This window comes from Amyelois transitella, chromosome 3 (genome assembly GCF_032362555.1).
Source record: "Amyelois transitella isolate CPQ chromosome 3, ilAmyTran1.1, whole genome shotgun sequence".
In the NCBI taxonomy this organism is placed as follows: Eukaryota; Metazoa; Arthropoda; class Insecta; order Lepidoptera; family Pyralidae; genus Amyelois; species Amyelois transitella.
In genome coordinates, this window is record NC_083506.1 from 13,194,789 (window position 1) to 13,218,593 (window position 23,805).

Here is a 23,805-nt window from a genome sequence, read left to right on the forward strand (position 1 = left end):
TTATTTTATTTTAATAATATTACATTGCTAAGAAAATGTATTACATAATTAAGGAAAATATCAAACAGACTTCATAAACTACTGTATTTTCCGTTTTTTAACATACTCACCTTAAGTATACAAAAAACAAATGTTATATTTAAAAAAGGCCCTACATGTTATATAAATATAAAAATATAAGTTAATAAACTACAAAAAAAAAAAATAGCCTCAAATTTATTAGTGAGCTCAATCAAGGATTCACTCACAAGAAGTTAATCATCAAAAAATAAGAGAAAACGTTTTATTTTAATTTATTTCTCATCGGATATTTAAAAGACTTCTTTAATTTTTTTTTTTATATTTGTACATTATTTGTCGAAACATGTTGTAGATGGTATTTTCTTATTTTTGACGAAACATATTTCTTTATCATTTAATTATTGATAAATTTAAATAATAAGTCAAATGTCGATATAACCTTTACGCGTTATTGGAAAGCAGGTTAATGAGACAGATCGTTTACTCAATTCGAGAGAGAAAGATAGATTGGAAATAGAAAATACAAGCAATTCTAACTAGGAAATATTATAGGAAGACATTATGAGCGGTGCCATAGTTTTATAATATCTGTTACTGACGGTGTTAGGATAATGTTAGTATCCATGTTAAAAACACATTCCGCTACGGGTAAGTATTGTTGGACAAAATGTTTAGCTCGTGTATTTTTTTGTATTAATATGAAAATTCTACTTTAAGAGAAAAAATTAAGCAATTTAAAAAAAATAATGATTAGTGACATTATGTTTCGGACCAACTATATGCACAAGCGTTAAGTTTTTTTTTTGTTTTTGTTATTCCTTTTTCAAATGATAAATTTTTTTTAGTAATTCGATATTAACAATATTTTTGTTTTCAAACAGGATTTAAAATGTCCCTCAAGCGTCAGTAACAGAATTAGGAGTCTTATAACAATGGGTTAAGATTTAAAAATATATCTGTGGAGAAGTAACAGTGGAACACTAAAATCTAGAGTCTTCAACATTCGCTGTTTTTGTTTACAATAGGCCTCGGAGATTCTTTGTTGAGATTGGAAACTCGTATAAACAGATTTGAGTTCAAGAAATAGTTATTTTTTTTTTAAGTAACTCTCCTCTTGTTTTTTCAATGGTTGACTGGAAGAGATCCCTAAATGAGATAGATAGAGGATAAGTCCGCCTTTGTTTATTTTGTCTTACAAATTTACTGTATTTTTGTGTTCTTTCGTATGTACAAATAAATATTACAAAAACATACTTTTGTTAAAAAGAAAGAATAAAAATAAAAGTGGTTTTCTCAGAGAGGTTTACACAAAAAAAAATTGGTAGTATCATACAAAAACGACGTTAACAACGGTATTGTACAACGCACCACATATTTTTTAGATTAATCCAACTAATAAGAACAAAAGAGTCAACGTTAACATAACATCAACAATTTTATGAGAAACCAACCACCACTATTTCTTGAACTCAAATTGCCTTAATAGCCTACATACAGAAGTATCAACTTAACTGGTCACGTAAACCAGTGTATATAGATCTCAGATCCCAAACAATGGATACGTTTGAGGAGGTCATCTTAGTTGTTCTGATGTATCGACGCGAGAAACGCCGGATCTACGGAAGCAACTTTCGCCGTGAGGAACGCGTGCATACAGAACAACAGGCTTTGGAGGATCTGACATTCCAATTCCTGACAAATAAATAGATAAAATGATAAAATGACAGCTTTTTTTTATTTATTAACATGTTTTACATATTAACGAGAAACACCACTCGACTCCCGGGAAACACAAAAAAACATACATCCATAAAATCACGTCTACATTCCTTGTGGGATAGACAGAGCCACGGCCACGTTTTTGGCTTAATGGTAGAATTGAGATTCGAATGGTTGCTAGCCCATCACTTAAAAGAAGAACCCCAAGTTTTAAGCCTATCCCTTAATCGTATTTTATGACATCCATGGGAAAGAAATGGAGTGGTCCTATTCTTGTTTCTATTGGTGCCGGGAACCACACTGTATAAAATAAAGCGAAAATCTTTCATCAAATGATTCTGTAATCTCTCAGAATCATTTGATGAAAGATTTTGCGTTATACTTATGAATAACTTTTACTTTCTTAGTAGTTGTGCCACATGTCAGGGCCAGTCAGAGCCTGGGGTCCGTTTTTTAACGAATGTAAGTAGCTATTGTTAAACTTTACTTAATTTAATTAAACTTTCATAAAAAAAAAAGTATGCTGACTAAACTCACCTTAGTTTCAATAACTTTTGTCTCCGCGTCTTGAAAATGCAATTTGAGTTTGGATTTGCCGTCATCGCTGGAACCTCTTAATTGTGAAAATCTAGGAATCAAAAATAAAAACAAATCATTTTTTTTACAGATATAATAGAAAGTATTTTTATGTTTTCTGAGAATATACGAAAGGCGTGATCGTCGCATGAGTTGGAGTATCATTCACCAAAGAATCAGGAGAGGACGTGTAATATTATTGGATATATTGAATAATCCCATCTTTACTAAGTAACGTACATTAGTTTTAATGCTAACCTATGTCCACAAGACGAGGGAAGACATCACGCATCTCCGCACAGTTACTAACCAAGATTAAAATTAAGTAAAGTTGTCTTTGGACGTCAGACAAAAATCGCTTTGTGTAATCAGTGGAATTCTCGACCGGATCCTGGTCAAAGGCAGGTCCTGGGCTTATTAAGACTGACGACAAGAGCCAAGTACATGATAAAGTCATTACCTGTAACACCACACAGGAGGAGCCCCTGGGGTGCCCTCGCTGAGAGAGAACCCCGCCGTCCAGTCCAGCGTGAGCCCTGCCGCTCTACCCAGATGTACTACGGTGAAGGTCTTCTTCTGCAAGACAATGAGAAATATATTGTGAAAAGTGTTATCGGATGTCTACCTCGCATGGCGAGTGGGATATGTGCGTGGGTTAAAGCGAGTGACATAAGAAGTTAGAGAGTCGGTTAATGAGTAACTTAGATATGGTTGTTTTAAAGTGACGAAGAAACATCGCGAGGAAACCTTGCACATTCGGTAGACCTGACATATATCAGGCACAACATGATACAATTTATCAATTTCATTTTACATCCAATAAAAAGTAACTTACATATAAACAAAGGTGCACATTTGGATAACATGTCTTTCGGCAAACTCATCGTTTTATTCTACTGTACAACTGAAGTTAAATCATTCATTCATTCAAAAATCTATGGTCTTTTAATAAAAAGACTGACTGGTAGATAATGCTTCTAGCATTAAGTCCGCCACTTATGCTATACATTTGTATTTTGTGCAATGAAGTTTAAATCTTATAATATAAAATTCTCGTGTCACAATGATCGTACTCATACTCCTCCGAAACGGCTTTCCTACAGGCATGATGAAATTTTGTGAGCATATTGAGTAGGCTTGAGAATCAGCCAACATCTTTTTTTCATACCCCCTAGTGATAAAGGTTGTACACCCTTTAAATTTTTTTACTAGAAATTACTAAAAAAATATTTATATGGTAAAACAACGTTTACCGGGACAGCTAGCAAATAAATAAAAAAGAGCTCGTACGAACCATTGGTACTCTTTGTTTTTATTTATTTTATTATTGACAGCTAAGCAGGCAGCTGTCATACAGACATTTTACGTTAATACATAAAAAGAATAACAATTTTCAAAAGGAAATTTCTTATGCATTTCCTGTAATTCGGAAATCTCCTACGTATCAATTTTTGTTGGATAATATCTCCATAGTAAAATGCCATACGGCCGCCATGTCTGTATGTTGGCATTAGAAGCGCGATGTTTCGACCTTCCCCCCACCGCTGGGTATTGCCGCGCGCTCCTGACCAACCTGCGGGAACTGACGCTCCCAGCCACGTGGCATCACGGCTCCATGAGGTTCATCAGGTAGGTAGCATTGTCCGGAGATAGCTTTATATAGAACAAGAGGACGCCAGCGGCTCCGTCCGCGTAAAACGAGAGATCACTATAATTCATTCGTTAATTTCGGGAAATCCTCTCTTAGAGCAACCCTGGACCACATATAGAACCTACACGCCTCAAGTATCTAAACGTAGCAGTGTTGGCTGTGGTGATATATCGGTCAGTCATTTCCTTCCTTCTTTTATATATTTAGAAAAGCCTTAATGTCAATGTGCAAACGATGATGATGAAACTGTTTCATCAATCTGGATCAAAATGATCCATTGCCTCTAAGATCTAACTGAAACTAAACTATAGAAGCGAACTCTTTCATTGTAACAGTTTCAATATTGCCCAACATCTTACTATTTAAAAATCAATTCATGCGCAAGAACCAGGCTCATCAATTTGAAGAAAATCTCATTAAAATCAACTTTTTCACTTAATCTTTTCTTCAAAAACGCTTTATTTCAATTAATTTGTATTATTACATGATTTGTACATTGACGTCGGATGAAAATGCTGCAGTGTAGTTTGTTCCGTCGCTTCTTCTACACATGCGCTTTGGAAGCGGTAATAGTTATAATTAGATTTAAGTGATGTGACGTCAATAAGTGATACCTTGTATCCAATTTTGAAAATAAATCTATTCTATTCTATTAATTCCGCAGGTCGAACAAAAGCATGAACACTGAACGCCGGCGTCAAATCGAGTCGGGCAATTGGTTCGTGTGGCACCCCTACAGCTCGGTCAAGTTCTACTGGGACTGCTTCGTCATGATGCTGACGTTCGCCGTGTCTATGTACATGCCGCTGCAAGTGTTTTACAACTGTGAGCACTGTACAGATAATTTAAACTTGTTAATTTTGTTCTTGAAGCCTTGTTCTTTGACGGCCTCTGTGGCGCAGCGGTAGTAAGCTTGTCTGTGACATCGGAGGTCTTGCATGAAGAGAGTTATAAATGTTGATGAAGCGAAGGAAGTATGCAGAGATTGTGGCAAGTGGAAAGAGCTAGTCTCTGCCTATCCCTCCGGGAAAGAGGCGTGATTTTATGTATGCATGTATGTAATCTTGTTCTTGAAATTAAAGTTGCCTCTATGCTAGAGAAGACTTGATAGAAGCTGACTGACTTTGGTCATGAGAATTGGGACAAGGCACCTTATTTTACTTTTTAACGAAAATTTGCTCACAAAACTTTTAAACATTTTTTGTTGTATAATTATTAATGTATGCAAACGCGAATTAAACGACGATACGTGAGGAAAAAGCGGTATGTTCGCAATTCCTTCGTTTCAATTCCAGTTTGGCATACATTGAAAATTTGTTAGTTTTGATTCCCGCTCCACCAGACCTGACCTTACCGTTGAAAATAATGATATTTCATTTAATATATCATAAGTTTTCATCACACAGGTCCAAATCCGTACGACCCGTTCATCCTATCCAGCGACTTAACTGCATTTCTGTTCATCTGCACCACATTGATCACGGGCTACGACGACGATACCACCAAGAAGGTCATCTTGGAACCACGCAAGATTGTCCGCAACTATCTCAAAGGCAGTTTCACACTGGACTTCATTGCGGCCTTGCCTTTACAGTTCATATCGTTCGACGAAGACTGCACGTACCCCACACACACGACCATGTTTATCTTCAAGTTGCTGAGATTCAAAAGCCTCCACAAACAATGGATCAGCCTGCACCAGCAGATTGAACTGTCTTACATAACATCAGAGGCTTCCACTGTATTCCTGCGCACGGTCATATTTTTTCATTGGCTGACGTACATACATTATCAAGTGCCAGTATTATGCGCTCATTACCACGGTCTACATGGCGATTACTTTGATTGGCTGAAGAGTCTCGGGGATGACGGCAGCGTGTTCACAAAATACGTGGTGAATCTGTACAATGTCGCGTGTCTCTGCATCGGGTCGGGTTACACGAAACGCAACTTCGAGAACAAAATCCCCAAATTGATACTAACTTCGGCACTAGGACTGATCGGTCTGATGTACTTTGTGTACACTTTCACGGCGATAATTCGTTTGATCGTGTACTTGAGATTGGAGCCGTATTTGTACAGCGGAAGACTGAAAGCGTTAGAATCGTACATGACGTTGAAACGACTGCCCAAGTTTCTCCAGCACAAGATCAATCTGTTCCTAAACTACAAGTTTTCGAAGAATTACTTTAATGAAGAGGCTATAATGGACACCATTAATGAGCAGATAAAACAGGACATAAATATGTACTGTTGTAAGAAACACGTGGCAAATGTGCCGCTGTTCCAAAATATGCCGCCTGCGCTGATCAACTCGATCATATTTAGCTTGACTCCAATGCTGTTTATGCCCGGTCAGGTACGTATACTGTGTGTGTGAGTGGATGGATGAAAGCTGATTGACTAAACAAATATGTGTAAATAAGAAAGTTGAAAGACACGGAAATACAATAGTAATAGTAGATACATACATACATATAATCACGTCTATATACCTCGTGGGGTAGACAGTGCCAACTTTCTTGAAAAGACTGATAGGCCCCGTTCAGCTGTTTGGCTTAATGATATAATTTAGATTCAAATAATGTCAAGTTGCTAGTCTGTCGCCTAAAAGAAGAATCCCAAGTTTATAAGCCTATCCTTTAGTCGATTTTTACGACATCCATGAGAAAGAGATGGAGTGGTCCTATTCTCTTTCCTCACGGGAACCACACGGCACAACAGTAATAGTAATTTGATGAAATTTCAGGTGATAGTGAAAAGCGGCACTATCGGCGGCACCATATATTTGATCTTCACTGGCACCGTCGCGGTCATGGATGCCAAGGGGCGGGAGGTAAGAGGTTATAGATATTTTGTCGATAATTTCAACATGGCTGACCAATGAGGTAAGTGGTCCGATAAAACGGGGGCTCTAGCGGGGATTATGGAACCCTAAAAGGGCCAAAATCAAGGAGCACTAAGAAGAACAAAGGTGGATCATGGAAATCTAAAAAAATAACTAAGAACAAAGACTGTTATCCTGCAGTACTGTAGTTATCTTACAGGTCAAATCACTATATAAAGCGAAGTCGCTTCCCGCGTCTGTTCCTATGTCTGTATGAATGTATGCTTAAATCTTAAAAACTACACAACGAATTCTGATGCAGTTTTTAAAATAGAAAGTGTGATTCAAGAGGAAGGTTTATATGTAAAAATGCTATCGTGCGAAGCCACTTTCACGTTCACGATAAAGAACAGCTACTATATGAATACGAAGACACAGTCTAGTAAATAAAAATAAATATATACGGGACAAATTACACAGATTGAGTTAGCCTCGACGTAAGTTCGAGAGACTTGTGTTACGAGATACTTTCTCAACGATACTATATTTTATAATACTTATATAGATTAACATCCAAGACCCAGGACAATCAGAGATAGCCCGTTTCTCATCATGCCCTGGCCGGGATTCGAACCCGGGACCTCCGGTGACACAGACAGCGTACGACCGCTGCGCCACAGAGGCCGTCAAGTAAAGAAATATATAATTGCAGGTGGCCCATCTCCGCGACGGCGCGTACTTCGGCGAGCACACGCTTCTCAACCCTGAAACGCCGCACACGGTCACCATCATAGCCCTGGAGATCACCGAGATATTCCAGTGAGATCATCATTAATTTATTGTAAGATAATACGTTAAAGGTTTATTTATATCAGCGAGTTTATGTAAGTTTATATCTTATTAATTATGTACACAAGCCAATGCCTCTCTTAACATTTTCCTGTCGTGAGCCTGCTGGAAGAAATTTCTCTAGAAATAAGTAGTGACCTTGTGCAAATTTTTTCCTTGATTTATCATAAATACAATGTAACTTTTAATTCAACTGAATAAATTTAACTGTTAAGTGTACTCATCTAAAGGATATTTAAAAACGTTAAAAGAAAAATATCGGTTCATATTTCAGAAAGTACGAAAAAAAATAAAAGTATCAAAATCCACGATCCTAAATACGTCATTTCACCCCGGCCGGCGGAAAAGCGACGCGAAAGATTCAGAGGTCAACGACACAATTATTTCAACTGAGCGATCTCGACAACTCTGTACTTTACTTGATCTTGATACTAGAAAAATAATTTATTTTTCAGACATTTATTTACATGTTTAGTTTTAATTTCTTTTTGTAGTATTGGTCTTTAATAAAGCGTGTGACGTAGTTTTTGAGGGTTTTTTAAATGTGAAAATGATGACGTTTAATTTAAATAAAAATAGGCTCAAACAGCTCATAAGCATGGTATTAGTATATGTTTAAAAGGATGCAGTTGTTTTAAATGTAATCCTGTATATAAATAAATAAAATTAACTAGCTGTTAAACGCAGCTCCACTTTTGATAAACCTTCCCCCCTATTCGCCGTCGGTTAGGACGTTTAAAAAAGTTGGCTATTTCTTCTGAAGGTTTCTGTGCCAGTGCCAAATATCATCCGAAATCCGTACGATAGTTTTTGAGTTAACAGTTAGACAAAAGAACATACTGATGAGACTATTTATCCTTGTCTATTCCGCAAAGACGTGAAGAAGTCTTCAAATATATTTAATGTTGGTTCCAGTCTAAGCTACAAGGCGTTCCAAGTCTGCCTGCAGCCGTACCCTCACATCAAACGGCGTCTGGACGAGCTCGCCTCGTCTCCTAGCATCACTCGCCAACCCAGGAACTGAGTTATTTCTACATACATACATACGGTCACGTCTATGCCCCTTGCGGGGTAGACAGAGCCAACAGTCCAGCCGTACCCTCACATCAAACGGCGTCTGGACGAGCTCGCCTCGTCTCCTAGCATCACGCGCCAACCCAGGAATTAAGTTATACATACATATGGTCACGTCTATGCCCCTTGCGGGGTAGACAGAGCCAACAGTCCAGCCGTACCCTCACATCAAACGGCGTCTGGACGAGCTCGCCTCGTCTCCTAGCATCACTCGCCAACCCAGGAACTGAGTTATTTCTACATACATACATACGGTCACGTCTATGCCCCTTGCGGGGTAGACAGAGCCAACAGTCCAGCCGTACCCTCACATCAAACGGCGTCTGGACGAGCTCGCCTCGTCTCCTAGCATCACGCGCCAACCCAGGAATTAAGTTATACATACATATGGTCACGTCTATGCCCCTTGCGGGGTAGACAGAGCCAACAGTCCAGCCGTACCCTCACATCAAACGGCGTCTGGACGAGCTCGCCTCGTCTCCTAGCATCACTCGCCAACCCAGGAACTGAGTTATTTCTACATACATACATACGGTCACGTCTATGCCCCTTGCGGGGTAGACAGAGCCAACAGTCCAGCCGTACCCTCACATCAAACGGCGTCTGGACGAGCTCGCCTCGTCTCCTAGCATCACGCGCCAACCCAGGAATTAAGTTATACATACATATGGTCACGTCTATGCCCCTTGCGGGGTAGACAGAGCCAACAGTCCAGCCGTACCCTCACATCAAACGGCGTCTGGACGAGCTCGCCTCGTCTCCTAGCATCACTCGCCAACCCAGGAACTGAGTTATTTCTACATACATACATACGGTCACGTCTATGCCCCTTGCGGGGTAGACAGAGCCAACAGTCCAGCCGTACCCTCACATCAAACGGCGTCTGGACGAGCTCGCCTCGTCTCCTAGCATCACTCGCCAACCCAGGAACTGAGTTATTTCTACATACATACATACGGTCACGTCTATGCCCCTTGCGGGGTAGACAGAGCCAACAGTCCAGCCGTACCCTCACATCAAACGGCGTCTGGACGAGCTCGCCTCGTCTCCTAGCATCACTCGCCAACCCAGGAACTGAGTTATTTCTACATACATACATACGGTCACGTCTATGCCCCTTGCGGGGTAGACAGAGCCAACAGTCCAGCCGTACCCTCACATCAAACGGCGTCTGGACGAGCTCGCCTCGTCTCCTAGCATCACTCGCCAACCCAGGAACTGAGTTATTTCTACATACATACATACGGTCACGTCTATGCCCCTTGCGGGGTAGACAGAGCCAACAGTCCAGCCGTACCCTCACATCAAACGGCGTCTGGACGAGCTCGCCTCGTCTCCTAGCATCACTCGCCAACCCAGGAACTGAGTTATTTCTACATACATACATACGGTCACGTCTATGCCCCTTGCGGGGTAGACAGAGCCAACAGTCCAGCCGTACCCTCACATCAAACGGCGTCTGGACGAGCTCGCCTCGTCTCCTAGCATCACGCGCCAACCCAGGAACTGAGTTATTTCTACATACATACATACGGTCACGTCTATGCCCCTTGCGGGGTAGACAGAGCCAACAGTCCAGCCGTACCCTCACATCAAACGGCGTCTGGACGAGCTCGCCTCGTCTCCTAGCATCACTCGCCAACCCAGGAACTGAGTTATTTCTACATACATACATACGGTCACGTCTATGCCCCTTGCGGGGTAGACAGAGCCAACAGTCCAGCCGTACCCTCACATCAAACGGCGTCTGGACGAGCTCGCCTCGTCTCCTAGCATCACGCGCCAACCCAGGAATTAAGTTATACATACATATGGTCACGTCTATGCCCCTTGCGGGGTAGACAGAGCCAACAGTCCAGCCGTACCCTCACATCAAACGGCGTCTGGACGAGCTCGCCTCGTCTCCTAGCATCACGCGCCAACCCAGGAACTGAGTTATTTCTACATACATACATACGGTCACGTCTATGCCCCTTGCGGGGTAGACAGAGCCAACAGTCCAGCCGTACCCTCACATCAAACGGCGTCTGGACGAGCTCGCCTCGTCTCCTAGCATCACTCGCCAACCCAGGAACTGAGTTATTTCTACATACATACATACGGTCACGTCTATGCCCCTTGCGGGGTAGACAGAGCCAACAGTCCAGCCGTACCCTCACATCAAACGGCGTCTGGACGAGCTCGCCTCGTCTCCTAGCATCACGCGCCAACCCAGGAATTAAGTTATACATACATATGGTCACGTCTATGCCCCTTGCGGGGTAGACAGAGCCAACAGTCCAGCCGTACCCTCACATCAAACGGCGTCTGGACGAGCTCGCCTCGTCTCCTAGCATCACTCGCCAACCCAGGAACTGAGTTATTTCTACATACATACATACGGTCACGTCTATGCCCCTTGCGGGGTAGACAGAGCTAATAGTCTTTTCAAGACTGATAGGCCACGATCAGCTGTTTGGCTTAATGATCCCATCGCCTAAAAGAAGAATCCCAAGTTTATAAGCCTATCCCTTAGTCGCGTTTTACGACATCCATGGGAACGAGATGGAGTGGTCCTATTATTTTTTGTATTGGTGGTGGGAACCACGGTTGACCACCATGATTTCGTAAAGGGCGGCTAAGGGATAGGCTAATAAACTAGGGCCAAGGATTCTTCTTTTACGCGATGACCTAGCAACCTGTCATTGTTTGAATCTCAATTCTATCTATGTACCTACCTACAGCCAAACAGCTGAACGTAGCCTACCAGACTTATACTTACAAGACTGTTGGTTTTATCTATCGTAGGGGATATAGACGTGATTACATACATACATACATATGGTCACGTCTATATCCCTTGCGGGGTGTACAGAGCCAACAGTCTCGAATAGACTGAATGGCCACGTTCAGCTATATGGCTTAATGATAGAATTGAGATTCAAATAGTGACAGGTTGCTAGCCCATCGCCTAAAAAAGAATCCCAAGTTTATAAGCCTATCCCTTAGTCGCCTTTAACGACATTAATGGGAAAGAGATGGAGTGGTCCTATTGTTTTTTGTATTGGTGCCGGGAACCACACGGCACTGCCGGGAACCACACGTGATTATATGTATGTATGTAATAGGTTATTTATATCTAAGGTTTAAAGTAGGCTAACAGTACTAAGAAGAAAGCGATGTTTTAGTATTCTTAAATTAAAACAGTAGAATATTTAGTATTCTTATTCTAAGTAGTCTTTAACAGAGTAAGAATTCAATAAAACTGAAATTAATTTAAAAAACGAAACACGATTTATTTCTGAAACAAAAAACAAGGCGCATAGACAAAAAGTTAGTGTACACACTTACCCCGAGTCTAATTACTGAGTTGACGATATTGGCCGTCCACGCTGCCTCCACCCTCAACAGTTCCTGTCTCGTTTCTGCGCTGAAGTACCTAGAATAAGAACAAATATTGAAAACTATAAGCCGTCCGCGACTTCGTCCGCACGAAAACCCTATCAATCCCGCGGGAATTCCGGGATAAAAAGCCTATATGTTATGCTGGGTCTTCAGCTATCTACATACTAAATTTCATCGTAATCGGTTCAGTAGTTTTTTGCGTGAAAGAGTAACAAACGTCCATACTGACATACTCACAAACTTTCGCATTTATAATACTAGAGGCCGCCCGCGACTTCGTCCGCATGGAAACCCTATCAATCCCGCGGGAACTCTGAGATAAAAAGTAGCCTGTGTTATTCTGGGTCTTCAGCTATCTACATACCAAATTTCATCGTAAACGGTTCAGTAGTTTTTGCGTGAAAGAGTTACACACATCCATACTGACATACTCACAAACTTTCGCATTTATAATATTTAGTAGGATTTATGAACACTTATGTATGTGAAAAACTTAACTTCCTTCTACAATAAGATAATTACAAGAGATACATTTGAAACTCTAAAGGGTAAAAGCTAGTATTATCCGAGCTTGCATGAAGGGAGTTATGAATGTGGATGAAGCGAAGGAAGTATGCAGAGATCGTGGCAAGTGGAAAGAGGTAGTCTCTGCCTACCCCTCCGGGAAAGAGGCGTGATTTTATGTATGTGAACGGGCCGAGGGTCTTTTAGGTCTGTCTGTCTGTCTCCGTATCAAAATAAAAACAGAATTTAGCCCGTTCAAGGTGCGTCTTGTCGTCGTCTCGTCTTAGTGTCGATTGTCCTTTTTTTCATAAGTCTGTCAGTCGGTTTTAGTCATCTAAATTGTCAAGTCAAAGAGTGTTTGTCCATGGAGGCTGAACGGCCGCTACAGTATGTATGTGTAGCGGGAGCGATGATTCGGCTCGACCGCCACCAAAGGGAAGATCTTCCGCCAGGCTAGGTGTTATGCCTGGGGAACCGCGGCTCCAACGATGTTATGTCGGAGATTGTTTATATAGCTCCAATCCATGAAATCTCTGAAATCGCGATTTTGGTTCTTCGCTGCTATCGGCTGAGCGCGTCGATTTCTTCGAGATGATTGACAGTTGTTGTGAGATTGGATGTTGTGACGAGTGGTGTAGAGATGTCGCCACATATGTATGTAAAAGCTAGTGATCACTAGCATTGAGGTAAACTCTCTCTTTCTCATCTCTGCGTGTTCCCGGTTGCACCCTCCACAGCAGTTTTTCGGGACCCGGGGTCCACCCTCCAACATTTTTGAGCATTGAGATAGGTAAACTATCGATGGATCGGCATCACTACATACAAACATACACACGGCCACGTCTATATCCCTTGCGGGGTAGACAGAGCCAACAGTCTTTTCAAGACTGAACGGCTACGTTCAGCTATTTATGCTTAATGATAGAATTGAGATTCAAATAGCGACAGGTTGCTAGCCCATCGCCTAAAAGAATCCCAAGTCTGTAAGCCTATCCCTTAGTCGACTTTTACGACATCCATGGGACTCTTTCCCATGGAGTGGTCCTATTCTTTTTTCTAATGGTGCCGGGAACCACACGGCACTAACACTAAATACGAAGAGAAATTCATAAAATGTAGCTATAACTTAATAGCAGTGCCGTGTGGTTCCCGAAACTAATAAAAAAAAGGCGATGCTATGGCTTAACGATAGAATTGAGATTCAAATAGTGACAGGTTGCTAGCCCATCGCCTTAAAAAAAAGAATCCCAAGTCTCACACACACAAACTCAAGTCAAATTCAATTCAAATTCAAAATTTTTACTCATTACTATAGGATACCATATATCGCTTAATAATTGTCAAAACGTATGGTTTAACAACATTGGTTCACGTCAAATAAAATTACTCAAAAACTAAGTTTACTGCCGCTTCCAAGGCGTCAGTCAGTGCAGAAGAAGCGGTAACAAACTGCACTGCAGCATTTCCTTCAACAACGTCAACTTCACATTTAGTGATGACGGAGCCCCTCTTGGAGCCCCTAGGCTCGTCGGTATCTCTAGTGATGATGAAGGAGCCCCGGGATCGTTACTTCACATTTAGTGATGATGGAGCCCCTCTAGGAGCCCGGGATCGTTACTTCACATTTAGTGATGATGGAGCCCCTCTAGGAGCCCCGGGATCGTTACTTCACATTTAGTGTTGATGGAGCCCCTCTAGGAGCCCGGGATCGTTACTTCACATTTAGTGTTGATGGAGCCCCTCTAGGAGCCCGGGATCGTTACTTCACATTTAGTGATGATGGAGCCCCTCTAGGAGCCCCGGGATCGTTACTTCACATTTAGTGTTGATGGAGCCCCTCTAGGAGCCCGGGATCGTTACTTCACATTTAGTGATGATGGAGCCCCTCTAGGAGCCCCGGGATCGTTACTTCACATTTAGTGTTGATGGAGCCCCTCTAGGAGCCCGGGATCGTTACTTCACATTTAGTGATGATGGAGCCCCTCTTGGAGCCCCGGGATCGTTACTACACATTTAGTGATGATGGAGCCCCTCTTGGAGCCCCGGGATCGTTACTTCACATTTAGTGATGATGGAGCCCCTCTAGGAGCCCCGGGATCGTTACTTCACATTTAGTGATGATGGAGCCCCTCTAGGAGCCCCGGGATCGTTACTTCACATTTAGTGATGATGGAGCCCCTCTAGGAGCCCCGGGATCGTTACTTCACATTTAGTGATGATGGAGCCCCTCTAGGAGCCCCGGGATCGTTACTTCACATTTAGTGATGATGGAGCCCCTCTAGGAGCCCCGGGATCGTTACTTCACATTTAGTGATGATGGAGCCCCTCTAGGAGCCCCGGGATCGTTACTTCACATTTAGTGATGATGGAGCCCCTCTAGGAGCCCCGGGATCGTTACTTCACATTTAGTGATGATGGAGCCCCTCTAGGAGCCCCGGGATCGTTACTTCACATTTAGTGATGATGGAGCCCCTCTAGGAGCCCCGGGATCGTTACTTCACATTTAGTGATGATGGAGCCCCTCTAGGAGCCCCGGGATCGTTACTTCACATTTAGTGATGATGGAGCCCCTCTAGGAGCCCCGGGATCGTTACTTCACATTTAGTGATGATGGAGCCCCTCTAGGAGCCCCGGGATCGTTACTTCACATTTAGTGATGATGGAGCCCCTCTTGGAGCCCCTAGGATCGTCGGTATCTCTAGTGATGATGAAGGAGCCCCGGGATCGTTACTTCACATTTAGTGATTAAAAACTAAGTTTACTGCCGCTTCCAAGGCGTCAGTCAGTGCTGAAGAAGCGGTAACAAACTGCACTGCAGCATTTCCTTCAACAACGTCAACTTCACATTTAGTGATGACGGAGCCCCTAGGATCGTCGGTATCTCTAGTGATGATGAAGCAGCCCCGGGATCGTACCTGGGTCCCGGAGCGTGGGGTCCGGGCGCGCCGCTCTGCACGAGGAAGCAGTGCTGGCGCCAGTCCACCGTCTCGCTCTCCTTCACCGTGCGGAACATCGTCTGGTACACCTGGACAACATAGAACATGTCCGTTGTTTAACCCAAAATCGAGGAATGTGACGGGTTGCGAAGAGAGATCATTTGTAAATCCTACTACTATTATAAAGGCGAAAGTTTGTATGGATGTATGGATGTTTGTTACTCTTTCACGCAAAAACTACTGAACCGATTACCATGAAATTTGGTATGTAGGTAGCTGAAGACCCAGAATAACACATAGGCCACTTTTTATCCCAGAGTTTCCGCGGGATTGATAGGGTTTCCATGCGGACGAAGTCGCGGGCGGCCTCTAGTTCATAAATAAAATAAATAAGATCTATCTTGAAGGTATTCTTCTTCTTTCTAGCGGTACATCCTCACCTCTCTGGAGAGGAGCCCGGGGTGTGCATTTTAGCAATGACCCTCGATTGGGTAAATAAATATGTGTATACGGGACAAATTACACTGATTGAGCTAGCCTCGAAGTAAGTTCGAGACTTGTGTTACGAGATACTAACTCAACGATACTATATTTTATAATAAATACTTATATAGATAAACATCCAAGACCCAGGCCAATCAGAAAAAGTTCTTTTCTCATCATGCCCTGGCCGGGATTCGAACCCAGGACCTCCGGTGTCACAGACGGTATTACAGAACAACAAAAATCGTTATCGTATGAATCTGTGGTAACATCACTAATGTCACGCGCCAACTGTCAATCATAGCGTAGAAAATGACGAGCTCAACCAATAACAGCGACGAGTCTAAATCGCGCAAACAAAGTTTTCACGGAGCATAATAACATTCTCGGACTCACCATCGTCGGCGCCGCTATTCCCCAGGCATCACACGAGAAGCCTTCTCTTTGGTGGTCGAGCCAATCTTCTCCTGCTACAAATTTGACGGCTTCTGTGGCTCAGCGGTAGTACGCTTGTCTGTGACACCGGAGGTCCCGGGTTCGAATCCCGGTCAAGGCATGATGAGAAAAGAACTTTTTCTGATTGTCCTGGGTCTTGGATGTTTATCTATATAAGTATTTATTATAAAATACTAGAGGCCGCCCGCGACTTCGTCCGCATGGAAACCCTATCAATCCCGCGGGAACTCTGGGATAAAAAGTAGCCTATGTGTTATTCTGGGTCTTCAGCTACCTACATACCAAATTTCATGGTAATCGGTTCAGTAGTTTTTGCGTGAAAGAGTAACAAACATCCATACAAACTTTCGCCTTTATAATAGTAGTAGGATAGTATCGTTGAGTTAGTATCTCGTAACACAAGTTTCGAACTTACTTCGAGACTAACTCAATCAGTGTAATTTGTCAAAAAAAAAAAATCTAAACCGCGTGACAGACGATGTTGAATCGGAGCTATATCTATACTGTGGGGAACGTAGAGCTGTGTGTCGGGATCTATACTGTGGGGGACGCGACACAGAGTGTGGAGACTCGCCTTGACCACCTCCGGACACTTGGCCAGCTCGGCCAGCGTGGCGGGGGGCTGCCGGAACAGCAGCACGTCCGTCCCCTTCAGCACCAGGAACTGCGGCGTGTAGAGCTGTGTGTCGGGATCTATACTGTGGGGGACGCGACACAGAGTGTGGAGACTCGCCTTGACCACCTCCGGACACTTGGCCAGCTCGGCCAGCGTGGCGGGGGGCTGCCGGAACAGCAGCACGTCCGTCCCCTTCAGCACCAGGAACTGCGGCGTGTAGAGCTGCCCGCCGGGCTGCGACGCCGACACCACGCCCTCGTGGACCCAGCCCATGTGCTCGATGCGCTCGCCCGCCGGCAGGTGGCGGTTGAACAGTTTCATCTGGAATGTGCGTGGTGTATATACAGAATAGAATAGACATACATACATATGATCACGTATAGACAGAGCCACCAGTCTTGAAAAGACTGATAGGCCACGCTCAGCTGCTTGGCTTAGTGATAGAATTGAGATTCAAATAGTGACAGGTTGCTAGCCCATCGCCTAAAAGAGGAATACCGAGTTTATTAGCCTATCCCTTAGTCGCCTTTTACGACATCCGGGGGAAAGAGATGGAGTGGTCCTATTCTTTTTTGTAATGGTGCCGGGAACCACACGGCACAATAGAATAGAATAGATTTATTTTCAAAATTGGATACAAGGTATCACTTATTGACGTCACATCACTTAAATCTAATTATAACTACTACCGCTTCCAAAGCGCATGTGTAGAAGAAGCGGCGGCACAAACTGCACTGCAGCATTTTCATCGGACGTCAATTTACAAATATAGATCACTTAAATCTAAATCATGGACGAATGGACATTGTCTACATTAAAAAAACATGAATGAATGTAGAAATAGTATACAATGCTGAGAGAGAACGCTGGTCATTGAATCAGAGTTAAAGTGATCGGGAAACTTCGTCGTTGGTCGGGTGCGCTCGGAAATGATGTGACCCGCGCGAAAGGTACGAAACACCGCCAGCCGCCGACAAACCAATTCTCAGTAAGACCTGACAGCGCCCTTATAATACTTCCATTTTTTTTTTTGTATCGGTATAATTTGACGGCGTAGAATAATAATGACGATGACGAGTCAAACCGAATGAAAACTTAAAATAATGACCTTACTACAAAGTACATTAAACTTAAAATCAAGAAAGACACCTGCTATTTCGCTTGTTATAACGGACAGGTCAGTTCGCGGATTCAAATTGGGCGCTGTGATAAGCTCAACCGTTCAACCTTGACCTTTCAAAGGTGTAACTTAGAAAATGGGGAGTACCTACTTTTTATTATCTTCAAATTTGGATAAAAGGTATCACTTATTGACGTCACATCACTTAAATCTAATTATAACTACTACCGCTTCCAATGCGCATGTGTAGAAGAAGCGGCGGCACAAACTACACTGCAGCATTTACATCGGACGTCAATTTACAATTTAATCGTTTAATATGTTCGGACCGTTCACGTAAATGTTAAAACACATTATGCAAATAATGTGTTTCAACACGTTAAATAATTTTTCGCGACATCTAGCCAAAATGTTTTGGGATCCTTTACCCGTTTTTTTTTTTCTGTATTTAATGCAACAAGGACTTTACAGTAATAACAATAATTTTACCTGCAAATTGGTGAGCCCAACGATATTGTCCGAAATGGATTTGAGCCACTGCGAGAGCGCGGCGGGCTCGTCCGTGTGGATGATGCCCGTCGTCATGTGGGGACGTGCGCCGCGGACCTAACATACATACATACATACATATAATCACGTCACGTTTGTGTTACAAATGCAACCATTTTTCTTGCAGAGACACCTTTTTGACCTTGGTCGGAACAGTTTTAACTGGCTCACTTCGGAAAAACGCGTGTTGTCTAGAAAGAACTTGTTTTAACTGATATTTAATTTTGAGCATTAGTTAATTCTGGTTTTAACAAAGGCATTTATTAAAAACTAGTTCTAACTAGGGAAAACGCGTTCTATCTAAAAACTAGTTTTAACTGTAACATATACATACATACATATAATCACGTCTCCCTTGCGGGGTAGACAGAGCCAACAATTGACAAGCGTCCTTTGGATAGCACATAGTGTTATGACAATAGGTATGTTCCTTATTGATTATGAGTTCTCTGCCGCCTTCGCGCTGAAAGTTATCTGAGTTTAAGTTTCAAACATACATACATACAGTCACGTCTACATCCCCTGTGGGGAAGACAGAGCCAGCAGTCTTGAAAAAAATGATAGGCCACGTTCGGCTGTTTGGCTTAATGATAGAATTGAGATTCATATAAAGTGACAGGTTGCTAGTCCGTCGCCTAAAAGGAGACTCCCAAGTTTATCAGCCTGTCCCTCAGTCGCCTTTTACGACATGACGAAAGCAGTTCTTATACCAAACGGCCGTCGTAAAACAGTTACTTATATATATTCGCAGGGTAGATAAAGCCAATAGTCATTTGTATTTTTTCAATCATTCATTCATACATATAATCACGTCTGTATCCCTTGCGGGATGGCAGTCTTGAAAGACTGACAGGCCACTTTCAGCTGTTAGGCTCAATGATAGAATTGGGATTACAATTTGTAAAGTACAATAGGCGGACTTAATGCCAATAGCATAATCTAAAAGTCTACCATTACCTTAAGCGGAGGTTTAATTTTGTCATTTGACGGCCTCTGTGGCGCAGCGGTAGTACGCTTGTCTGTGACACCGGAGGTCTCGGGTTCGAATCCCGGCCAGAGCATGATGAGAAAATAACTTTCTCTGATTGGCCTGGGTCTTGGACGTTTATCTACATAAGTATTTATTATAAAATAAAGTACCTATCGTTGAGTTAGTATCTCGTAACACAAGTCTCGAACTTACTTCGAGGCTAACTCATGTAATTTGTCCCGTATATATGTATGTATGTATGTAACTTTATAACATTACCTCGAATGCGCCAGGCCTGAGTTTATCCGTCCCCAGGACGTATCTCGTGACGTAGCCCATCATCAGAGGAACTGGAAATTTTACAAAAGATTAAATTTTTTTGGTCATATTTAGTGTATTTTATAAAGTCTCAAAACACTATGTGCTATCCAATGGACGCTTGTGCGAATTTTGCAGAAGAAGTAAAAAACGGTGTGATGCTTAAGTGCATCATTCATCTTTATCCTACTGACCAGACTCTTTGTTAGAACGATACGGAGTTGAGGCCTTTGTAGTCTTGTTCTTTCTCAGATAAAGATTTATTACATACATATGGTCACGTCTATATCCCTTGCGGAGTAGACAGAGCCAACAGTCTTGAAAAGACTGAATAGCCACGTTCAGCTATTTGGCTTAATTATAGAATTGACATTCAAATAGTGACAGGTTGCTAGTGCATCGCCCATAAAAAAGAATCCCACGTTTGTAAGTCTATCCCTTAGTCGCCTTTTACGACATCCATATAAAAGAGATGCGATTATTTCTATTCCTTTTTGTATTGGCGCCTGGAACCAGACGGCACCATGACAATTTATTTATTTCTTTATAATTCTCTCTCACCAGAGACCACATCCACCCACTCCGTGTTGTGCGCAAGAGTGGTCACGTTGTTGAGGCGGTCGGAAGCCACTGATGAGGGTCGGGAGCCCCGCGTGGAGCCGCAGCGGCTGTTAGGCCTGCTACCTTCTTCAGCGGAGCCCCATGCGCTCTATAAGAAATAAAAAAAAAACATATATATATACACATATATATATATATGTGTATATATATATATATGTGTATATATATATATGTGTATATATATATATATATACACATATATATATGTGTATATATATATATATATATATGTGTATATATATATATATATATAGTAGATACATACATACATACATATGGTCACGTCTATATCCCTTGCGGGGTAGACAGAGCCAACAGTCTTGAAAAGACTGAATGGCCACGTTCAGCTATTTGGCTTAATGATAGAACCGAGATTCAAATAGTGACAGGTTGCTAGCCCATCGCCTAAAAGAGGAATCCTAAGTTTATAAGCCTATATAGTAGATGTCCCGGCGAACGCTGTTTTGCCATATAAATACATTTTAAGCAATTTCTAAACAACCCTTATCACTAAGGTAGGTATATGAAAAATATAGTAGTATGTAGATGTTGGCCGATTCTCGGACCAATATGCTCACAAAATTTCACGAGAATCGGTCAAGCCGTTTCGGAGGAGTACGGGTACTAACATTGTGACACGAATATTTTATATATTAGATAACAAAGATGTTAATAATGTAATAGTGCGGTCATGAAATGGTCGTTTCGGGATGAACGCGGGAATCGACTTAGAAGAAGAACGATAGCAATAGCGTACTGGAAACCAAAATCCTAAATCAATAATTCGTCTACAAATAACAGCCTTTAGGTTGATAATCTTAACACAAAGCGGGCATTAAGTTATAACCGGCTGCGCTGGACGCTGTAACCACTAAACACGCGAGACGCCGTTTTTATCGCGCGATAAAACTACCGCTATCCCGTTTCACATCATAATAAAAAGCGAAACAGCGACAGTTTTTTGCGTGATCTACTGGGGCAGAAATAGGACTATTTGTCGCGTGCCAAAATCTAGTCCATAGATTAAAGAATTGCATCCCAATTGTCTTTACATTACTTTACACATTACGAAGTTGTAATTTAAAAGAATTTTGGGAAATTCCCACGGGAAAAAGATCCCGGACTGAAGCTAAAGCCACCTATAATCCCACCCACCTGCCACCCGCCGTTGATCTGCTCTTTTATGACAGTCGCTAACACAGCTAGTCTAAAAGCAATTCCGAGAGATTCCCACGGGAATCCCGGACTGAAGCTAAAGCTACCTATAATCCCACCCACCTGCCACCCGCCGTTCATATGCTCCAAGGGTTTCTCATTACAGTTGGCGTCCACAGCGTTGTGTAAAGATGGGTGGTCATCACCAGTACTGCTGTCAGTGTCTGACGCCCCATCGGCTGAGAACATACAAATACAAATATACAATAGGTATTCAAATACAAAAAAAAAAATACAAAATTTTTATTCATTACAAGAAATTCAAAAAAATATTTTTGCTTTCTATTATTCATTCTAAGTGTCCCTCTATCCATTTCAGTTAAAAATACTAAATGTACAGACAAAATATTTTTACTATTTTATTATATGTATTATAGGATACTACATATCGCTTAATAGATAATATTGTCAAAACGTTTGGTTTCACAACATTGGTTGACGTCAAATAAATTACTTAAAACATACATACATACATATAATCACGTCTATGTCCCTTGCGGGGTAGACAGAGCCAACAGTCTTGTAAAGGCTGATAGGCCACGTTCACCTATTTGTCTTTAAGATAGAATTGAGATTCAAATAGTGACAGGTTGCCAGCCCATCGAATAAAAAAGAATCCCAGGTTTGTAAGCCTATCTCTTAGCCGCCTTTTACGACATTTTTGTATTGGTGCCGGGAACCACACGGCACATACATACACATATAATCACGTCTATATCCATTACGGGGTAGACAGAGACAACGGTCTTGAAAAGACTCACGGGGTACGTTCAGCTGTGTGGCTTAATGTAGAAGGTCGGCTAAGAACAAGGTATAGATTCGAAGTATCGGTCGAGTGGTAAAGTCTACAGACTTCTAGGTGAAATATACATACATATAACATATCTTACGAGGTAGACAGGGCCATCAGTCTCGAAAGACTGATAGGCCACGTTCAGCTGATAGAATTATGAATACATCGTGATAGAAGAATCCCAACCTTATAAGCCTATCTCTTGGTCGCCTTTTACGACATCCATGAGAAACATATGGAGTGGTTTTATTTCAAACTGCGGGTAACCACACCACGCACTTCTTTTGTGTAAATAAATAAACAGTGTTCTTGAAATACGCTACGACAATGAGACATGTTTCACACGTACCTTGTTTTTGTAGGAACGGCGTGGCGGCGCGGTAATGCTTCACGGTGAGAACCACTAAGTCGCCGGCGTTTCTCAATATATTGACGGCGTCAATATATTGTTGGCTCTGTCCACCCCGCAGGGCATATGGACGTGACCATATGTATGTATTACCAAACTGCGGGTAACCACACGACGCACGGTTTTTGTGTAAGTACATAAATAAATAAACAGTGTTCCTGTACGTAATGAGCAGAGATCGGAATAGGTAGATTGAATCGGGGTCAATGAACTGAAACGTATATATTAATATGGACATGCCAAGATTTTTTCCGGAATTTTTACAAGTGGGATGAAGAATATATTAGTGGTAGCCGTTCTCCCCCGACTTCGTTCACGTAAATTGTAGTCCTCTGTTACCCGCGGAAAATGTAGTTTACTGTAATTGTAAATACTGAAATGGAATCCCGGAAAAGAGGCTTATCCATGTTATGCTTTCTATGGTAATTCATGATGCAAGTACATAAAATCAATCTACCTATTCCGATCTCTGGTAATGGGACATGTTTTACAAATACCTTGTTTTTGTAGGAACGGCGTGGCGGCCCGGTAATGCTTCACGGTGAGAACCACTATGTCGCCGGCGTTTCTCAATATATTGACGGCGTCAATATATTGTCGGCGTCAATATATTGTTGGCTCTGTCTACCCCGCAAGGCGTATGGACGTGACCATATGTACCTATGTATTACCAAACTGCGGATAACCACACGACGCACGGCTTTTGTGTAGGTA

The 23,805-nt window shown here is 42.1% G+C and overlaps 1 protein-coding gene across 1 annotated transcript in view; it reads right to left on the minus strand.

Annotated features, from left to right (window-relative positions):
* Positions 1–1,381: 1,381 nt before the first annotated feature.
* The window catches only part of LOC106132986 (gamma-1-syntrophin), a 28,048-nt gene continuing 5,624 nt past the window's right edge, over positions 1,382–23,805 (minus strand). Inside the window, exons 5-14 of the mRNA XM_013332565.2 lie at positions 21,953–22,068; positions 20,615–20,762; positions 20,015–20,085; positions 18,706–18,822; positions 17,214–17,417; positions 15,521–15,630; positions 12,048–12,135; positions 2,777–2,892; positions 2,278–2,368; positions 1,382–1,713 (exon numbers count right to left, since the gene is read on the minus strand). Of these exons, the coding sequence (XP_013188019.2) occupies positions 1,600–1,713; positions 2,278–2,368; positions 2,777–2,892; positions 12,048–12,135; positions 15,521–15,630; positions 17,214–17,417; positions 18,706–18,822; positions 20,015–20,085; positions 20,615–20,762; positions 21,953–22,068 (1,175 nt within the window). The 3' untranslated portion in view covers positions 1,382–1,599. The remainder of the gene's footprint in view (positions 1,714–2,277; positions 2,369–2,776; positions 2,893–12,047; positions 12,136–15,520; positions 15,631–17,213; positions 17,418–18,705; positions 18,823–20,014; positions 20,086–20,614; positions 20,763–21,952; positions 22,069–23,805) is intronic.